Source organism: Lemur catta, chromosome 4, assembly GCF_020740605.2.
Source record: "Lemur catta isolate mLemCat1 chromosome 4, mLemCat1.pri, whole genome shotgun sequence".
In the NCBI taxonomy this organism is placed as follows: domain Eukaryota; kingdom Metazoa; phylum Chordata; class Mammalia; order Primates; family Lemuridae; genus Lemur; species Lemur catta.
In genome coordinates, this window is record NC_059131.1 from 41,973,477 (window position 1) to 41,995,665 (window position 22,189).

The following is a 22,189-nucleotide window of genomic DNA, read 5'->3' on the forward strand; positions in this document are numbered from 1 at the left end:
CTATCCTCTGTAATCTGTTGCAGTTTCATGAAACCACAATACCGAACACATTTTAAGTCTATAAGCTTTATTGATACTTCGCTTTTACAGTTCACAATGCATTCCACAGATTTAGTTCAGTACAGCTTAAACCACAATGGTATAAATCGTCATTTTATAATTTCTTGCATAACAATGTTTGATATTTGCAAACGCTTTTGGAAGCATGAGATTCAGTCCATAGAGTCAGAGTTTGTGACAAAATTAACTACAGTAAGTCTGTGCAATGAAGTTTATGTTGAAGTTCTAAGTGCGTGGCATTTCATGTTGAAAACAGATGGTAGTGCTCCTAGAAATATATTTTCTTTTTCTAGCTTTGGAACTACACACACATAACCAATGACTTTCTGAAATATCAAGCACTGTGGGGGCGGCTGGAAGGTAAAGGTCTAAGCTTTGTGAAACACTATATATAGATAGATATATATATAATCTATATTTACTTATATTGGCAATTAATATAACAGTAAAATCACAATACACCTAGAACATACCAGAAAGGCAAGCTTTTTCCTTCCTGCTTTAGTGGTATGATCTTGTCTAAACATTTCATGTCAGAATATCTGCATCAATCTACACAGACCATACATAGTGCACAAACTGTGAAAAGGGTTATTTTTTTTTTCAGCTCCATCATCTCTGCAACTTCCCCAAATACAGCAAGACTACCTGCAACAAAGTGTAATATACAACTTTCTCAGATCTTTTTTTATTTGCCAGTGCCTCATATAGGAAAAACAAATATGATTATGGTTTAAACCCATACATAGCAGCGTACAATACTTAAGATATTGAACACATGGCAGTCAAGACAGGTAATTTGTCCTCAAACAGTGCATTGCTAAAAATAAAGATCTGTGAAACTGCACTGCAATGTCAAGGTTTCATTCTTCCCTGACCCTCCCCCATGTAATCAAATGAATATCCCCTTTACAGATGAACTCCTATTATTACTTATTTTGGAATTTTTCATTCTGCTTTGCGCTTCAATCCAGGGATTTTCGCTTGGATTCTACAAATGAAAAGGAGGGAGAAAATGTCAATGTAAGTATATAAGTATTTTAAAATTTCAAGTATTGTGTTTTTTTCAAAATGCCATCCTCCAATAACCACTTGTATACCATTCAGCTTGTGCAAAAAATGAAATGCTGAAGCAATCAAATTACAGGATATAATTTTGCCACCGTGGCTTCATGAATTAGATTTAAACAAAGCCTTAAATACACATAGTGTACTTGAATGATCCAAATGCTAGGGAAAAACATCTTTTGGCAACTCTGGTGTCACAATTAAGGTCTCAAGAAGATACGTTACTCATTATGCCCGTAAATAGGAAAGCACGGCACTGTTCTCAAAATCTAGCACATCTTATCCTAGTAAAGTTGCAGATTTTAAATACTTACTTAGCCATAGCATCTTTAACATTCTTATTTGCAAGTCCTAGATAATGATCTATCTGTGCCTGAAAGAGAGGCATAAAGGAGTTATTAGATACATAATGTTGCTAAAGGATCTTAACCATTACTATATGCCAAGAAATTAAAGGCTTAACAAACCATCACATTTCTCATTTTTCTAAGGTTTTGAAAACTGGCACTTATACATTTGTAAATACCACATAACAGAGTGAGCTCTGTATTCTGAAATCAGCTGTTAAGAAGTTACCTGATGTCGTTCATAAATAACAGGAACACTGAAGAGTGAAATCAGAGCTGAAAAAGGAAATACACAACCTTTTAAAAAGACTGGAATGATTTAGGGGGAACAAACACTAAAAAACTATCAGTGTTCCTAATGAATGAATAAATACACAGGATCTTCTGGATGCATCTGCTGTAGAGGGGCCACTCCAGAGAACTGAATTAACTGCGTGAAGCTGTATGAACTACTTGTAGCTTAAAGTTATATCAAACAGATTTTATAAAATACAGGCAACCCCACTTAGACTTATGACTGCATCATCAGATGATAACGGCTACCCTTTATCTAGTTTAACTGTTAGAGGAGTCTTCAGGAACTAAAGCAGCACTTCAGTAAACGGAGCAGCAGTATCAGCAATTTATTTAAAGAGATCACAACCTCAAGCTTACATCCTTTATTTTCCTTATGATATGATAGTCTCCAATTAAGTGTCTCTAAGTTCCTTCCACACAATATTTTTTCCAGCAATTTTTCATTCCAATGGTTTTATAGACTTACCCAAAATCAGTAGTGTCAGACCATTGAACAAGGCACCAACATAGGTAAATACCCACATCAACACTGCAAACTATAAGAAAATAACAGCCCATTATAAACAAAGTTCAAGTAAAGTTTCTCAAGCTTTTAAATAAAAGCATCCCATCTAAATGCTAACCTACTAAGGCATACACCTTGAAGACTTGGTAAAGTAATACTTTCACTTCTAAGTCACCAGTCTCGATTCAGAATTTCAGAACCTAACGAAAACAATTAACAGAATTGACCCATTTTCTCTGGACTACACTACAAAATAGTTGATTCCATTTTCTCTGAGATCAGAAAATGTGCCATAGGTACCCCTTACCTGTTTCAGCTCCAATATCATTTGGTCTTATTCATATTTGGCTTTTAAATGGAAAAGTATCAGAGAATTAGTTATTAAAATTGATTTTAAAGAACTAGTTTAGCGCTTGAAGGTATATATGGCTGAATAATTAAAATCTCAGACCTCTCACAAGCAATAATTGGGCAAGGAATAATTATCAGGGAAACTAGATTTCAGGTGCCAAAAAAAATCACCTCTAGCATTTTAAGGATCAGGCACTGTCTGCCCAGTGATTCATGTTTTAACAGCCATAGCTAACCTTGGGAATAAGGACTCAAACTTTTTTACCTATTAATAAAACTAACCATTGTTATTCTTTTAGCCTCGGCCCTTCTTGATTTATTTAACAAACACTAATACACTTGCTATGTGCTGGGGGGCACTGTTTTAAATGCTTTATAAATATAAACTCACTTATTCCTCTTAACCTTATGAGGTAGGTACTATTATTATCATTACCGAGACGCAGACAAAGAGTAGAGAGGTTCAATAACTTGTCCAACATCAGATTACAGTAACCATAGATTTCACTATCCCCTCTAGAGGTTGGAGACTGCAATGAACTGACTAAACTCTCCTACTTTAGTACCCTAGCTTCAAACTCTGGGTGGTTATTATTGTTTTTGAGGCACAGTCTTGTTTAGGCTTGCTTAGTGGCCTCATCATAGTTCACTGCAACCTCCAAATCCTGGGCTCAAGTGATCCTCCCAAAGTGTTGGGATTACAGACCTGAGCCACTGCGCCTGCCCTAAATATGTGGGATTTAAAAAACTCATCAAATGAGGCAGTTTGGAAAAGGCTTTGCTTCTAAAAAGCAGTTTCATTTTGAGAAGTCCTTCGTTTATTCTCCATACTCTAGTTTATTCATGAGATGGTTGGATAAGAGAATTTCAAAGTTTTCTTCCAGTTCTAAAACTTCAGGACATCATATAATACAAAGGCTCAGTGACATTTCAAAGCAGTTCTTGAAAACTTACATGCACAAAGTCAGTCTGAATTTTATTAAACATTGATCATCAGCAATTCCTTTGCTTCCTAATTCAAAGCCTTCATGTGAATGTCTGGCAATCATTCTGACCTATTTAGTAGGTAACAAACATGATGCCATCATCTGCAGTGATTATTGCAGAGTATATAACACAGTATAAATGAAAAGGAGAGTAAAGTCAGCACCTGCATTATATAAAGCAGGGATCAGCACACTTTTTCTGTAAATATTTTAGGTGTTGTGGGCAACATAGAGTCTCTATCTCATTATTCTTTGTAGTTCTTACAACCCTTTAAAAATGTAAACCATCTCTCTTAGCTCCCAGACTACACCACAACAGGCCATGGCCCAAACAGTTTGCTAACCCTGGAACTACAGTATATCTTTCTCCATGTATTCATTCAACAAAATCTGACTGAATGCCTGCTATGAGCTGGATACTGAGCATTAAGTAAGGTGTTCAAACTCTAGTAAGCACACTTACTGAAGGTTAGGAAGACACAGTGGATTCGTCTACCAATTGTCAGTTCTACAAATAGCAACAATCTGGTCCCCCCTACAAGTGAATTTAACTCATGTTCAAGTGAGTAAATGAAGACATTCTTAACACCTGCCAACTGAAAATTAAAAAAAAAAAAAAAAATGCCCTGTTCTCAGCAACTGCTATGGAACTTCTGGCAGAAAGGATGACTCCAGTTAGCAAGCCCTTTCCCTCTGACATAGTTGTATATACTCCTATTGCAGAAGCTAAATATAACTTCTACACTTGCGCAACTTTACTACAGAGCAAGAGAGCTATTTTCATCCACCACTGTCCACAAATCTAAAGGGAAAAGAATTGACTGTCCACATTTTAGAAGAAATTGCTTTAGCGATAAAGATACCCTTCACATGACAAAACTCCAGATAGGAGCACACACGCAAGCTAAAAATAAGTCCTAATTTGGTCATTACAGTCACTGACAAGGCCTCACTCCAAATCCACAAGGAGAGAAGAAGCCCAAGACTTCACACCTGGGCCATCTAGGGGGCTCAAATGTCACCTGCCTCTTTGAGGATACTCTTCCTAAAAGCCAGGCTATTCAGAGGTGACTATACTTTATATGCATTAGGTCAATTAAATCCCATAATGACCCCCAAAAGTTAAATATTGTTGTTATCCCCATAGAAGGGTCAACCAAGACATAGAAAGATTACAGTGATGTCAGGTTTGTCTGACTACAGAACCTATAAAGCCACCTAGACAGTAACCATTATTAATCGGAATCCATCACAAATGTGCATGTTATAACAAGGCAGAAAAAAGGCAATAAGCACCACTTATTTATGTCTTCAATGTGCATAAAAAAAATAAAAATAAAATAAAAAATAAAAGAACACCCCTTGAAAGAAGTAAACAGGCAGCTCTCATTTTGGACCTACAAATTCCATGCAATCCCATAGCAAATACTTTGCAATATTACAAGCAATACTTATTAACTGTGGAAGTCAAAGCTCATCTCTCCTTTGGGCAGTAATGAGACTGAAGGAAAGAGACCCAAAATGTAATGAAGATTTAACAAATATGTACTGAAAAAGGGCAAGGGCCATGTCTTTTTTGTCTTTCTTCCAGAGTAATAAGGGAATTAAATTTATGTTGTCACACACCCAATTAAAGAGCTCTGCAGATTTACGTCTCAATTTGGGGGTGGGGGACATCATAAAGGAAAATGGAGGGAGAGAGTGCTTAGCAAAATTTCAGAAATTACTTTGGCAATTCTGATAATTTCAAAACTTTTCTGCATTCTAAAACTGAATATTATTTGCACTTTTGTGACACCTTCAGACTCATTCAGTAGTTAGTGATACTTTGTCTCTACATCCTCAGCCTATTTCCCTTCTAATATTTCTGTGAGCCTAAGAAACGTGAAAGGAAACTGTCAAAATGTATATATGTTAATAGCTGCCTAAGAGCCTAAGGGCAAGATTTTAATGTTCTTTTGGGTCAGCTATTTCTGGAGCTCGGGCCTGCTTTTCACTCACTTTCAGAGTGAAACATTTTAAGATTATATTCTGAAACATTATGGTTGCCTATTTAGGCAACTATAGCAAGAAATTTTCTAATAATTTTGGTTTTTCAGTTAAAGTCACAGAACTAGTGTCATACAGAATCTAGTCTTTATTGTCCAAAACCATATTACAGAAAAATAAGAACCTCTGTTGAAAACACCTGGCCTTAGTCCCTAGAAAGTAAAATTATTAGATAACATTTTGGGATTTGGGGTTTCAAAAGAGAAGAACCCTCTAATAAGGCTCAGAAGCTTATTCAATTAGCCCTAAAGCTGAGTCCAGCAGGGCAGCAGTTCCCAACCTTTTTGGCACCAGGGACCAGTTCCATGGAAGACAATTTTTCCGCGGACACCAGAGGGTAGGTGGGTGGGTGGCAGAGCTCAGGTGATGATGTGAGGGATGGGGAGGGGAGCAGCTGTAAATACAGATGAGGCTTCAATTGCCACTCACCTGCTGTGCGTTCTCCCCCTAAGTTTCATGGAAGACAATTTTGCAATTTTTCCACAGGGGTGATAGAAGAGTGCTCGGAGCTCTGCAGCCTGGTACCACAGCAGTTGGGGCTGTCATTTGCTTTTCTTTTATAATTGGGGGTGGGGATTATGGCCCAGGGAGCTTCATGCTACATGCTTCATGACTAAGAAATGGACTGTTGCACTATCTGTGGATGCTTAAAATCTTTTCCAGGATTTAGACGTTTGTAGTTAATTGCAAAGGAGCAAAATAAATAAAATAATTTCACAAAAATTTAAAAGGAGAAATCTGCAGAACATGTCTCATTTTTATTTGCCCAAGTCAACCACCAGCAGACCTAGACCAGGTAAGTGATGCCCACTGATTCACATCAGGGCTTTTATAACAGGACTGATAAGCCTTGGAGTTTGGTTATTTCTAAGTAAGAACAGGCTACTCCTTCACTGACTAAAAGAAGGTAATAAGCGAGGAGAAGAAAAGCTTCACATGCTAGGAAGAGTGGCTCTAAATTTTTCAATTTCTGACGAAGAAGGTTGCAAACAGAAACAGTGATAATTATGATTCAGAATCTAGAACTGTAGATAATATAAATTTGAAGGCACCAAACAGATTAGCATTTATTAAGACAGTTCTAGAGAAGCCTCTTTCAAAGTTTTTATTTAAAAGCCATTATTTTATATAAGCTACAGAGCTTGATACAATGTCTATTCCTCTAAATGACAAAAACAGAATAATTTCCACTGCATTGTCTTGAAAGTAGGATGGTTTCCATTTGCCTAGCTATGATTCATATAAAATCAAAGTAATTCCAATAAAAAGCTTGCTCCTACAAAATTTTTAAAACTCAGTGTTATTTAAAGAAGATCACAAATTCATCTATCAACTGGAAAGACTGGGGCTACTTATGAGCAAACTTCCCCCAGATTTAAACTGTGCATATGAGGAAGTAAAATAAATCAGTTGAAAGGGGTAAATGAACTTTTCCTTTATGTTGAAAAGTAAAAAAGAATGGGAATTGAAAAAAACATTTTTGCTTGCTTTAGGGTGAGAGAATATGACTTCTACTAGTTGCTGTGACTAAAGGCAAAAAGTGATACAGAATACACTCCCAGAATAAAAATTTTTATAAAGAGCCAAGACTGTTTTCTTTTCATTAGCTTCCCTTTTTAATAGAGACACATTAAGGAAGTATTTTGTATTTATGTAGTACCCTTATAGTCAGTGGAAACAGATGGAATCTGTACTGCTCACATACAGTGACATTAAGAAAGGGTTTAATTACATTTTCATGTAGCAGAATCACAAGGTTTATCAAGGAAGACTCTTCATGTATATTACCAGAGTGTGCATCTGAATTATCAAGGGCTTCATACCCATCACCTTGGCATGAGGAGACAAAGACAGATACCCTGGCCTTACTCTTTTGCCTCCATAGATTTTGAGATCTAAATGCCAGGTTCACTTCATGTGCTAACATTATGAAGCAATTGTTATTCATTTGGAGCCCTAAATGAATTGTAATCTGGGGAAGTCAGCAGGCAGCTTTCCTTGAGCTCTAGGATTGCCAAAAATACGACTCAGGGAAAACAATCATTTAAATAAGTTTTCTTCTCTTATTTTTTTTCTTTTCAAAAGTATTGCTAATCCTTAGGGGGGGAGAAGTAGCAAACTATAATTCTAATGCAAGTCTTTTTTTTTTTTCAATATTAATAAACAAAGGATGTTTAAATAATATTTTAAAACATCATAAAACCAGTGTTCCAGAAAGGAAATCTATCTCATTCTGTGTTACTTTCTGTTATTCTCAAATTAGCAAAGTCACTCAACACAAGGAATTTATCAAGTTCAGTTTCTCTCATTTATGCTAGCTTCTTCATCTATAACATAATTGCTTTTTTCAAAGATAATTTTCCACAGAAATTAAAACATGAGATTTAACAGCAAAGAAATTACTTCTCACATAATTTAGTCATAAAATTTCCTCATATTTTATTTTTAAATACCTGTGCAAAGCAGATTTCTCCAAGTTTAATGTTTTCTTTTTAGTAAAGGCAACTGGAAACTTTACACTCAAACTTATAAAAACTGGAATATAATGAACACTCCCAGATCACTGTTTTATTTTGTTTTTAAAGAGATTTCTTCAAGAGTGACTTTTCTCTCAGGAAAAATGTTAAATTACAGACATATAGCTGTCTTTATTATTACCTTGTGCAAACAGAGGATGACTTCTGGTTTACATCTGTTGCCATTTTTATTAAGTCTGTAAAACCAATGACTATCTCTCCTTTATCAATCTCACAATTCTTCTGTTTGAAGTCACCTCTCTCCCTTAACAATCTTTGACTGCTAAATTCAGAGAGCCCTTTGCTGTCTAAAGCTCTTTATGACACTAGTTATAGTGTTTCTTCTCAATTAATTCCTACCTACAAACCTTCCATCTTGAATTGTACCAGTATCTCCTTCTCACTGACTTTTCACATATGTTCTACCCCAACAGTCAAGCTATATTGAAGGTATCACTTCAATGAATAGCAAATGGTTTCCTCTAGGCCATATGTACAAGGTTTTATTTCATTTCCTCCAAAATATTTTTATTTGTTATCTCTTAAAACTAATTATACATGCCAAACAACATTAACACTGATCTATTTGTAGACTGACCTCAGATCATTTCAAAGCATTAATAAAGAGTAAGTCACTAAATGCAACCACTCTATACAAAAGAGTTAAGTGTTAAACAAAAAAAGTAAATTATTTATCCTTGATGTTATTAGTAAGTAACTTAGGTTCCAAGACTTAAAATAAGAGAATGACACAGCTAAAATTAATGTATCATCTACTGGCTTATAAAGGCTAAAACATTTGTTTAAAAAAATGATTTTAAGCACTTAAACCAGTTCAGATATTGTTTTTCTGAGTCTGAAGTCCCAATCATCTTACGTTTATGATATCCTTTGTTTGCATGATAAACTGCAAACTAGAACATTCCTCTTGAAAAAGAAAAAAAATTATTTTTCCCACCCCACCCCCAGAAAAGAAAAATTTTGATAATTACCACCATACTACCTTTTTACCCAGGCTTAGATTGGAAACAAGTCTCTCTGACTTAAGCAGAGTGTCCAAGGCAATAGCACACAAAACATAAATGGACAAGTTCTATGTAAAGGAAAAGCACTACAGTTCCAGTGTCTGGGGCTCAAATTACATGACTATGGTTTAGCACTTGTTCCGAGTCAGTTAGAACTTTGGGAGAGTTTATCTGCAAGGTGAAACTCTAATAGCTGCTTATGCAGCAAGATCCAAAAAATAAACAAAAATTTCCAATGATTACCAACTGATAATCAGTTGAAGTGTTTCAGAATACTAAATCTTTTCCAGAATAAACCCTGCAAAAAAGAGTTCAAGATATGAAATAGCTTATATGTGTATATATGAATCACACACAAACTAAGAAACTAAAAGTGATAGACTCTAAAAGTCAAGAATAAATCACATCTAGTATTAAATGCATTAGATAACCTTTATTCTTACAGTCAAAATCTCTCTTAATTTCTTCTCACTTTAAATCTTTATGATTTCCAAAAGTGTGAATTTATAATTTATTTTCCTTTAAAAAGAAATAGCACATTCCTCCATCCTTATTTGATCGGATTCTGAATTTTAGAACACAAGTTTATAGCAATGTGATTTAATTACATCTTTATCATTTACTTGAATATAGAAAAATAGAATTTTACATTCTTAACTCTTGTTATTAAATCCTGGGTATGTAAAAAATGAAAATCAAAATAAACTTACCTTCAGAGAATCAACTAAATCATCAACTAAGAAGAGGCGCCTGAGTTCTTTTACCGTGCAGTTCACGTGACCAAGAGCAGAATTACTGTATTTCTGAACCAACTCCTCAGATATAGCAACATCAGATTCCAAATATGCCCTAGAAAACAAAACACATCATAACTGTCACTGACTGGAATGTCAATCAGCAATTACATATCTATAAAAGATTAATATTCTACTATAAAAGCCTATTTTTCCAAAAAGCAAAACACAAAAATTCACCAAGTAAAGGGTATTTCATTGATACGCACCGTCAGCTGACTAGATAGAAAAAGCATACACTTTGAAGCCAGACTGGTCTGAGCTTGAATCTTAAGCTCTGCCACTTACTTGGCTAGGTAACTGTGCAAAGTTACTTAGTCTTCCCTCTAAACCTCTGTTTCCTCATTTATAAGACCGAGATTATCACGAGGATTCCATGAGTAAATCGCTGAACACAATTGAGCATAAAGAAGCACTCAATAAATGGTAGTTACCATTATGAATTTGGTTTTTTCTTTAAATTGACATTATGTTGTGTCATCAGACTATCCTTTAGGGGAAACTGCCCCATTTCAGGCACCAGAATGTTAAGTGGCTGCCAAAAGTAGAGTGGCAATTCCAGCAATACATAATAGTTACTGTCCATCTAGATGACTTAATCTATACTGAGATGGCTGGAATTGTTAAATTTAAAAAGACAACTGTAATGGCGGGTGGGGGGAAGGTCAAGTCCACAGAAATGCAAGAAACTGTTTCATTAGTTATTGATTGCTTCAAAGAAGCCATTTTATTTTGGCAGAGTAGAACCAACTCAGAAGTGCTAAGTGTTCTCTCGTATCTGTTGGAAGGAGTGCCCCCCACCCTATCACCTTCCCATGTCTGTGGACATTAGTTACTTACACTGGAAGTAACAGTCCTCTTAGACAACTCCTCATCCCATAGTTTTACCTCTGCAATATGCCCCTGTATGCCTCCTTGTTTTCATTCACAGTGCTGTCACTCTATTTTAAGTGTTCATTATTTACAAACTAGAATATTCTATCAGTCACCAAACCAGTCTGATCTGTCTACATCCTAATCCATTCTGTCAGCCAATGCCAGATTAGCCTTATTTGAACTAGCCCAGATGCTGCTATCTAGACTGAGCTCAGGCAGGAGTTAGAAGACCTGCTACTACCTAGCTATATAATTTTGGGAAACAAATTTAACTTCTCAGGGTCAGGGTTCCAATTCTGTAAATTAGAAAAACAGATCCTTATAAACCCTTTCAGGCTCAAACTTGGGATTCTGTGATTCCAACTTTTCGACCAGAGACCTTGCCTAAATCTTTCCAACCTTATTTCCCACTACCCTCTATGATGCAGCCAGAAATGAGTCATTCACTAAACATTTTTAAACTTTAATGTCTTTGTTCTTCATGCTGTTTCCCCAATCCACAATGCTCTCCTCTCACCTCTGGCAATAGCTTATCTAGCCAGTTAGCTCCATCTCAAAATCGCACCCATACATGAAGCCTCATCTGATACTCTCTTCCCTAAAACCCTAATGTAATCTCTCACTCTGTATACATCTAACAATGCTTTCTTTGGTATTATTCTTATAGTATTTATCAGATCCATGTCTGAAATACAGACGTGTATATGTTTGTATATTTTTCCTACTAGAGTATAAACTGTTAAGGACCAGGAATATATCTTTGCTAGTACATGGTCTAACACACCATTAGAAAATTGTTAATAAATACAGAAAAGTGCCTGATATAACCATGGATGAAGTATTCTACTTGTTCGTACTGCTGCTGGTGGTTCTTGCTAAAGACAAGATGCCTGACCATAAGGCACAAAGACAGTATTTTCCATCAATGACATCCTGTGGATAATTACATTAATTCAACTGACATTTATGAGATACTAATGCAATGCTAGCACTGTTTATTACTCTTTTCCAATGACCACAGGCATTAGATATGAACTATGATACTATCTTCACTAGTGTGACTGGGGGAACTAGGAAAAACTGTCCAACTAGCTCTTCTTTAAAACCAAGTGATGTATAAAATCCATACTGAACAAAATTTAGAAGTTTTGGCTTGACAACATTTTTATATATTTCAATATAATTAGAAACATTTCTTTATGATTTGTGACATGTGTCCCTGCCATTTTGCAGCTGCATTTTCAAGTTACTGAATTCCAAGTTTCCCCCCTTTGTAAAATGGTGTAATACCACCTATCTCATAGAGTTATAATGAAAATAAAATATGTACATAAAAGGCCAGACAATATAGGAGCCATTCAACAAATGTTGGTCTCTCCTCCAAACTCACAAAACATCATTAATTCATCAATTAGAGAAAGCTAGAGTAAAACAAAACACAAGTCTTTACAATATGCAAAATAATTTAGGAGGTCTCTTCTTTTAAACTTTATAAATCAATTTAGGTTTACCCATTAATATCAACTGGATAATGTTTTAGGCAGGTACATACTCATATACCCAAACAGATACTTGCCTTACCCAAAACAGTTTTTAAATGCTCACAATGTATTTAAAGAAAAAGAATGCCCATATATAAAACAATTAGAAAGCATTCCAAAGCCATAGTTAGTGCAAGAGAAAAGAAATTCTCAGATCATTTTGGACCAGTGTTAGGGAAGTCTTCTTCAGAGCTGGGTCTTGAATCAAACACAGAACCAAATACAAGTAAGGCATCTGGAGAGCTCAGGAAGGCAGCATGAAAATGGGCATAAGCCCTAGACAGGGTCAGTAAGTGACAAGACAAAGATATCTGGACTTCATCCTATAGTGTACAGAGAGCCTCTATACTTTGAAATATGGTAAAAGTGGTACTTTAGAAAAATTAACCTGACAGTATCTGTAAGAGCTGAAGTAATCTGAAGTAACCAGAAGTCAATCTAATGTGGCAACAAGTGGAGTCCAACCAGGGATCAGCAAACTTTTTCTGCAAAGGGCCAAATAGTAGGTATTTTAGGCTTTGAAGTCCCTATACTTTCTCTCAAACTGAAATCTGCTATTATAGTATGAAACCAGCTAAATGAATGAGCATGGCTGTGTTCCAATAAAACTTTATTTACAAAAGCAGGCAGCAGACTGGACTTGGCCATAGCTATAGTTTATAGACTCCTGGTCTAGGCTTAGGGAGAAGCGGGAAACAATAAAATTTAGTGGTTTCTTTTATGTGAGATGAAAACGAAGATAACATCAAAACAGAAGTCTGAAAACTAGGATGATAGTGGTGTTACTGATAGAAATTAACAAGTTTGAGGGAAAGAGTTCATTTAAAAACATGGTGAGTTAGTAGTTGTCAGGACTAGGTGGGGAGTTACTGTTAATAAGTATGAAGTTTGTTTTTGGTGTGATGAAAATGGGGATATTTATATAACTCTGTGAGCATACTAAAAACCAATGAATTTTATAGTATATGGATTGTATCTCAATAAAAATGAGTGGGGGGAAAAACATGCAGAGTATGAGGTATACCTCAATAGTAATTAGGTATGTAATGCTAGAGTATACCTGTCAAAATAAGGGTAGAACATGATAGTTCAGAGACAAAAAGATGGTGAAATAAAGCTCTCCAAGAAATAACAAAAAAGTAATGCATACAGAAAGAAAGAAAAGACATGAAGGAAAAGCATAAGAGAAAAACATAAGCATACTACTGGAAAGAAAGGGATGAAATATCAGATAGCACATGCTATCTGATAAAAAGTAGGCAATAAAAAAATATAGCCCTCACCAATCTTAATCACGTTACAAAGATACAATTTCCATTAAAGTAAATTAGATAACCAACACCTACTTCTAATAAATAAATATTCCAAATAAGTAATAGAGTTAGGCTAATGATACATAAACAGTCTTTTCCATCATAAGCCTTTGAAACAACTTTCAGGAATCTCAAAACCAGATGCTTTCAGTATAGCTTTTTAGCAAATATATACTATATAATTATCTTTAAGCAGAAAAAAAAATGTATGCCTGTTACTCTACAGATCATAAAATGAAGTCTCACTACTAATCCTGTTTACACTGTTGCCACTGTGTGCTTTGTTTTCCAGACATCTCACCTGAATGGGTGGCCTTCATCTGATTTCTGGATAGCTTGGATCACACCCTTATATATCCTAAAGCTGATAGTCACAGAGAGCAGGGCCAAGGCAATGTAGGCCGTTACACTCACGATGCTGAATACTGTCAATGAAAGCAGTAGGAATAAGCTGGCACCAAACACCACTCCAGTCTTCTTAATATCTCTCCAGTAGAGGAGGTCAACAACTAAAAATTGAAAAAGAAGAAATCTCAAATTAGAACATTATTCTACCCATTTGGACTTGACACATTTGGATTTGCTTCACCTACAAAATTAAAAGGCCACTAAATAAAGTTAAAACCAAACCTAAAATGTTAAAGAAACTTTACAAACTACATTTTAAACCCACTCTAAATTGTGCATTAGCGTAATACCTGCATCTATTTTTATTTTTTACCATAAAATGCTTTTCATTCAAACCTATTTTCTACATGACCAAATTATTCTGGCACAATGACTACATGTCTCCAGCCTGACAGGCCTGTAACCCAAAATAAGAGGTTACTTAAAATCATGCTGAGGGTTTTCATCTTCATACAATGCACGATAAATATTCAAATAATTCAATAAATATATTTAAATAATACAAAAATATTAACACACACTCACTAAAATGAAATACAAAGCAAAAGACAGAGGAAATAGCCTTCAGATTACCTGAAAAGCTACTTCCTTCTAAGAGTAGATAAATATAATGCCATAAAAATTTAGAGGTCAAAGAAAAAAGAAAAACTAAATGTTACACCGTTACGTAACGTTTATTAATAGTAAGGAGTCAAACAAAACTTAACTTAGCAAGTGTTCTTGGCCTATGGTCACAGGGCCACTGTGGGGATCAAATAACCATAGGCCTATGGTCTCAAGATCGGGTTATGCTCAACCCATGGAGCATTCTGATGTGTGCCAAAGGGGCTTTTGAATTCGCAGGCTAAATGTAATTCATCCCACTCTGGATTGTGAACAATTGGGAGGAAAAAAATTTCATAGTAATACGGATATACTCTTCATAGGAGGAATTTTAAATACTTCTTAATTTATAAGATAAAGGAGTTGACATCAAAGAAAAATCACGTTTTTAGAGGCTGTTTTGGTTTTGATCTCTAGGTCCCCTAAGGTATATATGACTTTCCTTTATTATCAGGGATAATTCTATGGAGGAAAGCTATATACATGAACTGTAAACTGTTAAATATTATTATAAAGCCCTTAATTTCTATTAGTAAATATCATTAAGTATTGACTGAGATATTTTAAATGCCCATCACCATGTCTGGCACATAGCAGGGATTCAAGAAACACTTATTCCATTCTCCTAAATATGATTTGGTTTGAATGTTATTAATTTAAGATTCTAGCTATAATTTGGCTTTGTTTTCAAACTCTGATTTCAACTATTTATTCAACTCTTCCCCAACTTGTTCGTTATATCCCTGCCTAAAACACCTAAATCAATTTAGTTCTATTTAACTAGTTTCTACTATTGTACTATCGCACTAGAACAATGGAGGACTGACCAGAACCTGAAACAGCGTATCTGTGTTGCCAAAATGACATTATAAGTAATGTCATATTGAATAAAGAGATCAGAGCAATGCTAATAGTTTTCTGACAATGAACAAACACTGAGGTGATACTGTTCAAGAAACTCATCCTAATGAAGTTATAAAACCTGAAAATGGGGGAACAGACTTTTCTTTAAGGCCCTGTCCAACTCTAAAACACAGCAATTCTAGGAACGATAATAAGACATGTAAAAACAAGTCAATGAAGGTATAAAATAAATATTGTACTGTCATGAGAACTCAGGAAAGGGAAAAGTGGTTAGAAATTTTAAAAGATTTTATGAAATACTGTAAATGGAAACTGACCTGGGTCTTAAGAATGAATAGGATATAGAAAACCTAAAGGTCAGGCTTAATTAAAAGTCTCTTTCTGCTAGCAATGTTTCCAATAATTAATGTCATTTTTTATTAACAGAGAACAGTGAGAGGGTAGGGGAAGCAATGACAAAAATAGCCTGTGAAAAGATAATTCTTTCCTGTGAGGCTCCAGCAATGTCCAACAATGGTTTAAGATAGACAAACAATGAACTTAGGCCCTGGAGTTGGATCACCTAGATTAAAAAAATGGTTCCCTAATTTAACTAACTATGTGACCTCAGGTCGGGTCACTAAAGCCCTCTACACTTCAATGTCTTCATCTATAAAATGTATATAGAAATAGGAATGATCAAAGGGTACAAAGTCTGAGATAGACGGGAGGAAAAGGTTTTGAGATTTATTGTACCCCCAAGTTGACTATAGTCAATAATAATGCATTATATATTTCAAACAAAGAGTAAATTTCATGTCTCATCATAAAAACTGATAGGTAATCAAGGTGGATATGTTAATTAGCTTGATTTAATTGTGTCACATTGTATACATATAGCAAAATATTACATTGTACCCCATAAGTGTACACAACTATGATTTGTCACTTTAAAAAAGAAATAGGAATGATCTCATTGAGATGTCATTGAGATAATGAATGAATAAGATTTTTCATTACAAGATAAACTATTAATAATATAAAGCACTAAATTTAGTACTTAGCATGTAATAAATTCTTATTAAAGGTCACGGCTGTTATTTGTTGTTATTATTATTAATACCACAATTACTATCACCCTTCTTATTCAAGTATTTAAATAGTAAATATATAAAGAAGAAAATTTCAACCACGATTAAGTTAATAAACTATATTGCTATCTTACATTGTAAAAATGTTACTTTATAAACCACATGAAAGGGATCTTAAACTTACCTAAGTTTTCTAAGTATTATAGCGTAAATAAAAGTTGATAGCTTTAAAAGAATCAGTAGGTAAGGTACACCTTAAATCTATTTTTTTAATTAACAAATGCTCCTTTAGGCCGAGAGCGGTGGCTCACGCCTGTAATCCTAGCACTCTGGGAGGCCGAGGCGGGAGGATGGCTGGAAGACCAGCCTGCACAAGAGCGAGACCCCGTCTCTACTAAAAATAGAAAGAAATTAGCCAAACCACTAAAAATAGAAAAAATTATCCAGGCATGGTGGTGTGTGCCTGTATTCCCAGCTACCCAGGAGGCTGAGGCAGGAGGATCACTTGAGCCCAGGAGTTTGAGGTTGCTATGAGCTAGGCTGACACCACAGCACTCTAGCCCAGGCAAGAGAGTGAGACTCTGTCTCAAAATAATAAAATAAAATAAAAAAATAAAGTGTCTGATTCTCCAAGTGAAAAATAACATTTAATTTCAATCAAAATCACTATTGGTGATAAGTTAAAATAAATGCGGATGTATTCATTATCCATTACCATCATCAAAAACTACTCAGTAAAAGCTGATTATGAAATCAGTGACTTTAGACTTGAGAGATAAGTACTACACAACATAAATTATGCCTAATCAAATTACCTAATGTAACAGAGTTACTGTTCAAACAGGTTTAATGACTAGATAAGAATTTATAATCAGTTTGTAATTTCTATATAAATGAATATGGTAGAAGGAAATACCAGGACTGGGATTCAAGAGACCCACATCCTAGTATGTACAGGCTCTGCAATTGTTTAACTTTGGATGACACTTCATCCTCTTTAGAATTCAGTTTTATCATCAATAAAAGGCGTTAGTTGGCTGGGCGCGGTGGCTCACGCCTGTAATCCTAGCACTCTGGGAGGCCGAGGCAGCAGGATCGCTCAAGGTCAGGAGTTCGAGACCAGCCTGAGAAAGAGCAAGACCTCTGTCTCTACTAAAAATAGAAATAAATTAGCTGGACAACTAAAAATATATAGAAAAAATTAGCCAGGCATAGTGGTGCATGCCTGTAGTCCCAGCTACTCGGGAAGCTGAGGTAGTAGGATTGCTCAAGTCCAGGAGTTTGGGGTGGCTGTAAGCTAGGCTGACGCCATGGCACTCACTCTAGCCTGGGCAACAGAGTGAGACTCTGCTTTAAAAAAAAAAAAAAAAAAAAGGCATTAGTCATCTAATTTGTCTTTTCCTTTCAGAAGCTAACATGACCCATAGTTAGTACCAAGATACACATCAGTCCTGCACTGCATTCAGATTCCTTGTCACTGGATCCAAATCGATGAGGTTTCACCACTGGTATGCCAGATGTAAGTGTAAAATATTTCCTTCCTTTTTAAATCTAGATTTTTTGGGGAAGAGGGAGGCTTAAATATTTTTACTCACACTGCTCTTTTGAATTGAACCTTCAAACTTTAGAAAAACAATAAACTCAAATCCCCACAATTTTTCAAGCAGTTGTAAACTCTATCATTATGGCAACTGTATGAAGCTTAAAAAGTTTTGAAAAGCTCCACTTTTTAAGCTTGACAGATGTTTTAGAAAGGTTTTCCAGGTTGCTGATCTACCAATCTCCACACCTCCTTTTATTTCCTGAGTTAATATTTACTGGGCACTTAAATTATGCCAAACACTGTTTATAGCCTATACAACATTCTCTCTCTCAACTATTAAAACTAAATGAGAAGCAGGCCCTTAGACAAGTGAGACCCAACTCCTACATCACTTGACTCAGATCACATAATTACTAAGCTGGCAGAACATGGATTTGAACCCAGGCTTCCTATTGATAAAACTCATTATTCTCCACTGTATGATGCCATATTGAAGGCTCAGCTGATTATATAAGATTCTTCAAAATGCTACACATTTGTATGCATAGTAAACAGGCAAAGTGTAGGCAGATAATTATTACACATACAATGTGTAATGTAAAGGCCAAGAAGAAAGCCTAAATGAAATTAACAAGATAGGTTAATTAATAAGAGACACACAAATTTTAATGTGAATGCTTCACCTACAGTTAGACCCAAAAAGGAGAAAAGAGCTTTACTCCAATATTATCTGAATTATAATCAGAAAAAATTTACCCTGTTCTATTTCTATTCAATACCATTAAAGAATCTTATGAGTGTTGTTTTTCCCAGTAGGCTTTCCTATTGGAAAAAGAATGCACTGTCCGCTAGCTTAATAAATATTTGGATCCAGCTGACACTTAAAATTCTAACAATATATAACAGAGCTTATAATTCTAGTGTTTTGGGTTGAAACAAGTCAATTTCCTCAAAGTTCATGGCATCAGAATAGACATGTATAAGGTTCAGCAGTACTCAGTGATCACAGCCTAAAATAAACCACATGAAAGTACAGTAAACCCTAACCTACTACTTCCTTTCCCACTGTCAAATGGTTCCTAGGAATAAGGTCTTTTTAATAAATGAAAGAGTCTTGGCGTGGTGGCTCATGCCTGTAATCCTAGCACTCTGGGAGGCCAAGGCGGGAGGATCACTTGAGGTCAGGAGTTGGAGACCAGCCTAAGCAAGAGTGAGACCCTGTCTCTACTAAAAATAGAAAAAGCAGCTGGGCATGGTGGTGTGCACCTATAGTCCCAGCTACTCGGAAGGCCGAGACAGGAGGATCACTTGAGCCCAGGAGTTTGAGGTTGCTGTGAGCTAGGCTGATGCCACCGCACTCTAGCCTAGGCAACCATGAGATTCTGTCTCAAAAAAAAATTTAAAAATACAATAAAATAAATGGAAGAGCTCTAAAAGTTACATATGCAAGCCCACACATATTGCATGAAAATATATAAAAAGGTACATGAGAGTAGCTCAAAGCAGATACCACGACAGACATGTTGAAACAAGCCCTAGGAATGCTGTGGTGGAGCCATGAGACCCGAAGAGCACTGAAGGAGGAAAAAAGGGGAAGAACAGCCACGGAAGATGAGGCAAGTAGGCACTGATAGTCACATATAAGACAAAATGAACATATCTTGGAATAGAAAAGTCTGAGAGGCAATCTATACTGCTACCAAAGTCACTGTACAAAAAGTATAGAAGGATTTCAATCTTTTTCTGTAAAGGAGTTTAAGAGATTGTTAGTGATGCTGCAAGAATGAAAAAATGCCAGTTTCTAGCAAACAGGGTTGCTATCTTACTTGACATTTGCCAGGAGTATTTCTAGTCTCTTGCAGATTCCTTAAATTGGTTTTAATAAAAAAATGTTTTGAAAGATTAAGTTTACCCAAGATCACTGATTCCCAATAGGGGGAAGGAGTCATAATACTTTATTAAAACCCCTTATATTCAAATACTGTTGCTTCTAATGGTCATCAAGAGATTTATAATCATTAGTTAATTTAGATGTTTTTTCAATTCAAACTACCAAAATCAGGCAATCACAAGGAAACTACAGATCAATATCCCTTATGAATATAGATGCAGTAATCCTCAACAAAATACTAGCAAACTGGATCCAGCGACATAGAAAAAGGATTATACACCATGGCCAAGTGGGATTTATCCCAGGAACGCAAGATTGGTTCAACGTATGAAAATTAACCAACATAATACACCATCTTAACAGAATAAGGACGAAAACCACATGATTATCCCAATAGACAGAAAAAACATCTAATGAAATCTAATACCATTTCATGATAATAATAAAACACTCAACAAAGTAGAAAAAGAAAGGAACATCCTCAACCTGATACAGGGCATTTCCAAAAATCGATAGCTAACATCATACTTAATGACAAAAACTTGAAATCGTTCCCCCTAAGACCAGCAACAAGATAAATATATTAACTCTTGCCATTTTAGATCCAACATTACCCTGGAGGTACCATGTAGTGCAATGAGACAAGAAAAAAAAATAACAGGCCATCCAGGTTGAAAAGGAAGAAATTAAACTATTTGCAGATAACATGATCTTATACAGTAAGTCCTCACTAACACTGTGGACAGGTTCTTGGAAACCGCAACTTTAAACAAAACGATATATAATGAAACCAATTTTACCACAGGCTAATTGATACAAACAAGAGTTAAGTTCCTATGGCATATTTCTGGTCACAAAAACATCACCCAACTTCTAAAGACACCAAGCACTCCTGCTCTTAAACAGTGAAATAAATGTGAGCTATACATAAATTTAAGAAAGATTAATAAAAACAAGATAATTATTCACCCATTTTGGGTGAATCAGTGAGTGAGGGCAGTCACAGTGGTAGTAGGTTAAATCAAGGAATAAACATTTCCAAAGCAAAAATTCTAAGGAGCACCTCCTACCACCACACAGTTCAAAAACAAGCAGTAACAAATATGGCAGCTTGCTGAACCCTTTCGTAGTGTATCGTTTATTGTAATGTATTTGTATGATTATCATATACTTTAAGAATTTTTATTTTATAATAAGTTGTATTAATTCATTCCGTTCATTTATTATTTTCCATCCTGCTTATTACCTTTCAGAGTCATGGCAGCCAAGGCCTATCCTGGCAGCTCAGGGCACAAAACAAGAACCAACCCTGGATAGGACGCCATTCATTCCATCACAGGGCATGGTCACACATACACCCACACTCACTCATACTGGGACACTAAGACACGTCAATGAACCTAACATCTTAGGGATGTGAGAAGAAACCAGAGTACCCAGGGAAGACCCACACAGACATGGGGAGAACATGCAAACTCCACAAAAGACAGTGACCCCAACTGGGAATCGATTTTTTTTTCTCATCATTATACGGAAACAACATTCAATGAAACAATGTTATTCAAACACCTGCTGTATACAGAAAATCCTAAGGAAGCCACAAAAATAGCTACCAGAACTAATAACACTTTTTTATTAATAAACAAGTTAGCAAGGTTGCAGAATACAAGATCAATATATAAAAATGAAATGTATTTCTATACACCAGCAATGAACAAACTGAAAATGAATTAAGAAAATAATTCCATTTATAATAGCATAAAAAAGAATACTTAGGAACAAAGATAAAAGCAGTACAAAACATACAAACTGTAAACTAGAACACATTGTTAAAAGAAATTAAAGACAACTTAAATAAATGGAAAGATATCCTGTGTTCATGGATTAGATGACATTGTTAAGATGGCAACACTCCTCAAATTGACCTGCAGTGCAAGCCCTATCAAAATCCTAGCTGTCTTTTAGCAAGAATTATTGAGCCAATCATACACAAAGGCAAGGGATCCAAAAATAGACAAAACAACCTTGAAAAAGAACAAAGTTGGAGGACTCACACTTCCCTATTCAAAACTTCCTACAAAA

At 35.4% G+C, this 22,189-nt stretch overlaps 1 protein-coding gene across 4 annotated transcripts in view; it reads right to left on the bottom strand.

The window, feature by feature from the left end:
- Positions 1–50: 50 nt before the first annotated feature.
- The window catches only part of RTN4 (reticulon 4), a 74,502-nt gene continuing 52,363 nt past the window's right edge, over positions 51–22,189 (bottom strand). For all 4 annotated transcript variants that reach the window (XM_045549611.1, XM_045549614.1, XM_045549613.1 and 1 more), the window contains 6 exons: positions 14,030–14,237; positions 9,915–10,053; positions 2,239–2,308; positions 1,705–1,751; positions 1,443–1,501; positions 51–1,051 (listed from right to left, as the gene is read on the bottom strand). In XM_045549611.1, the coding sequence (XP_045405567.1) occupies positions 1,009–1,051; positions 1,443–1,501; positions 1,705–1,751; positions 2,239–2,308; positions 9,915–10,053; positions 14,030–14,237 (566 nt within the window). In that variant the 3' untranslated portion in view covers positions 51–1,008. The remainder of the gene's footprint in view (positions 1,052–1,442; positions 1,502–1,704; positions 1,752–2,238; positions 2,309–9,914; positions 10,054–14,029; positions 14,238–22,189) is intronic.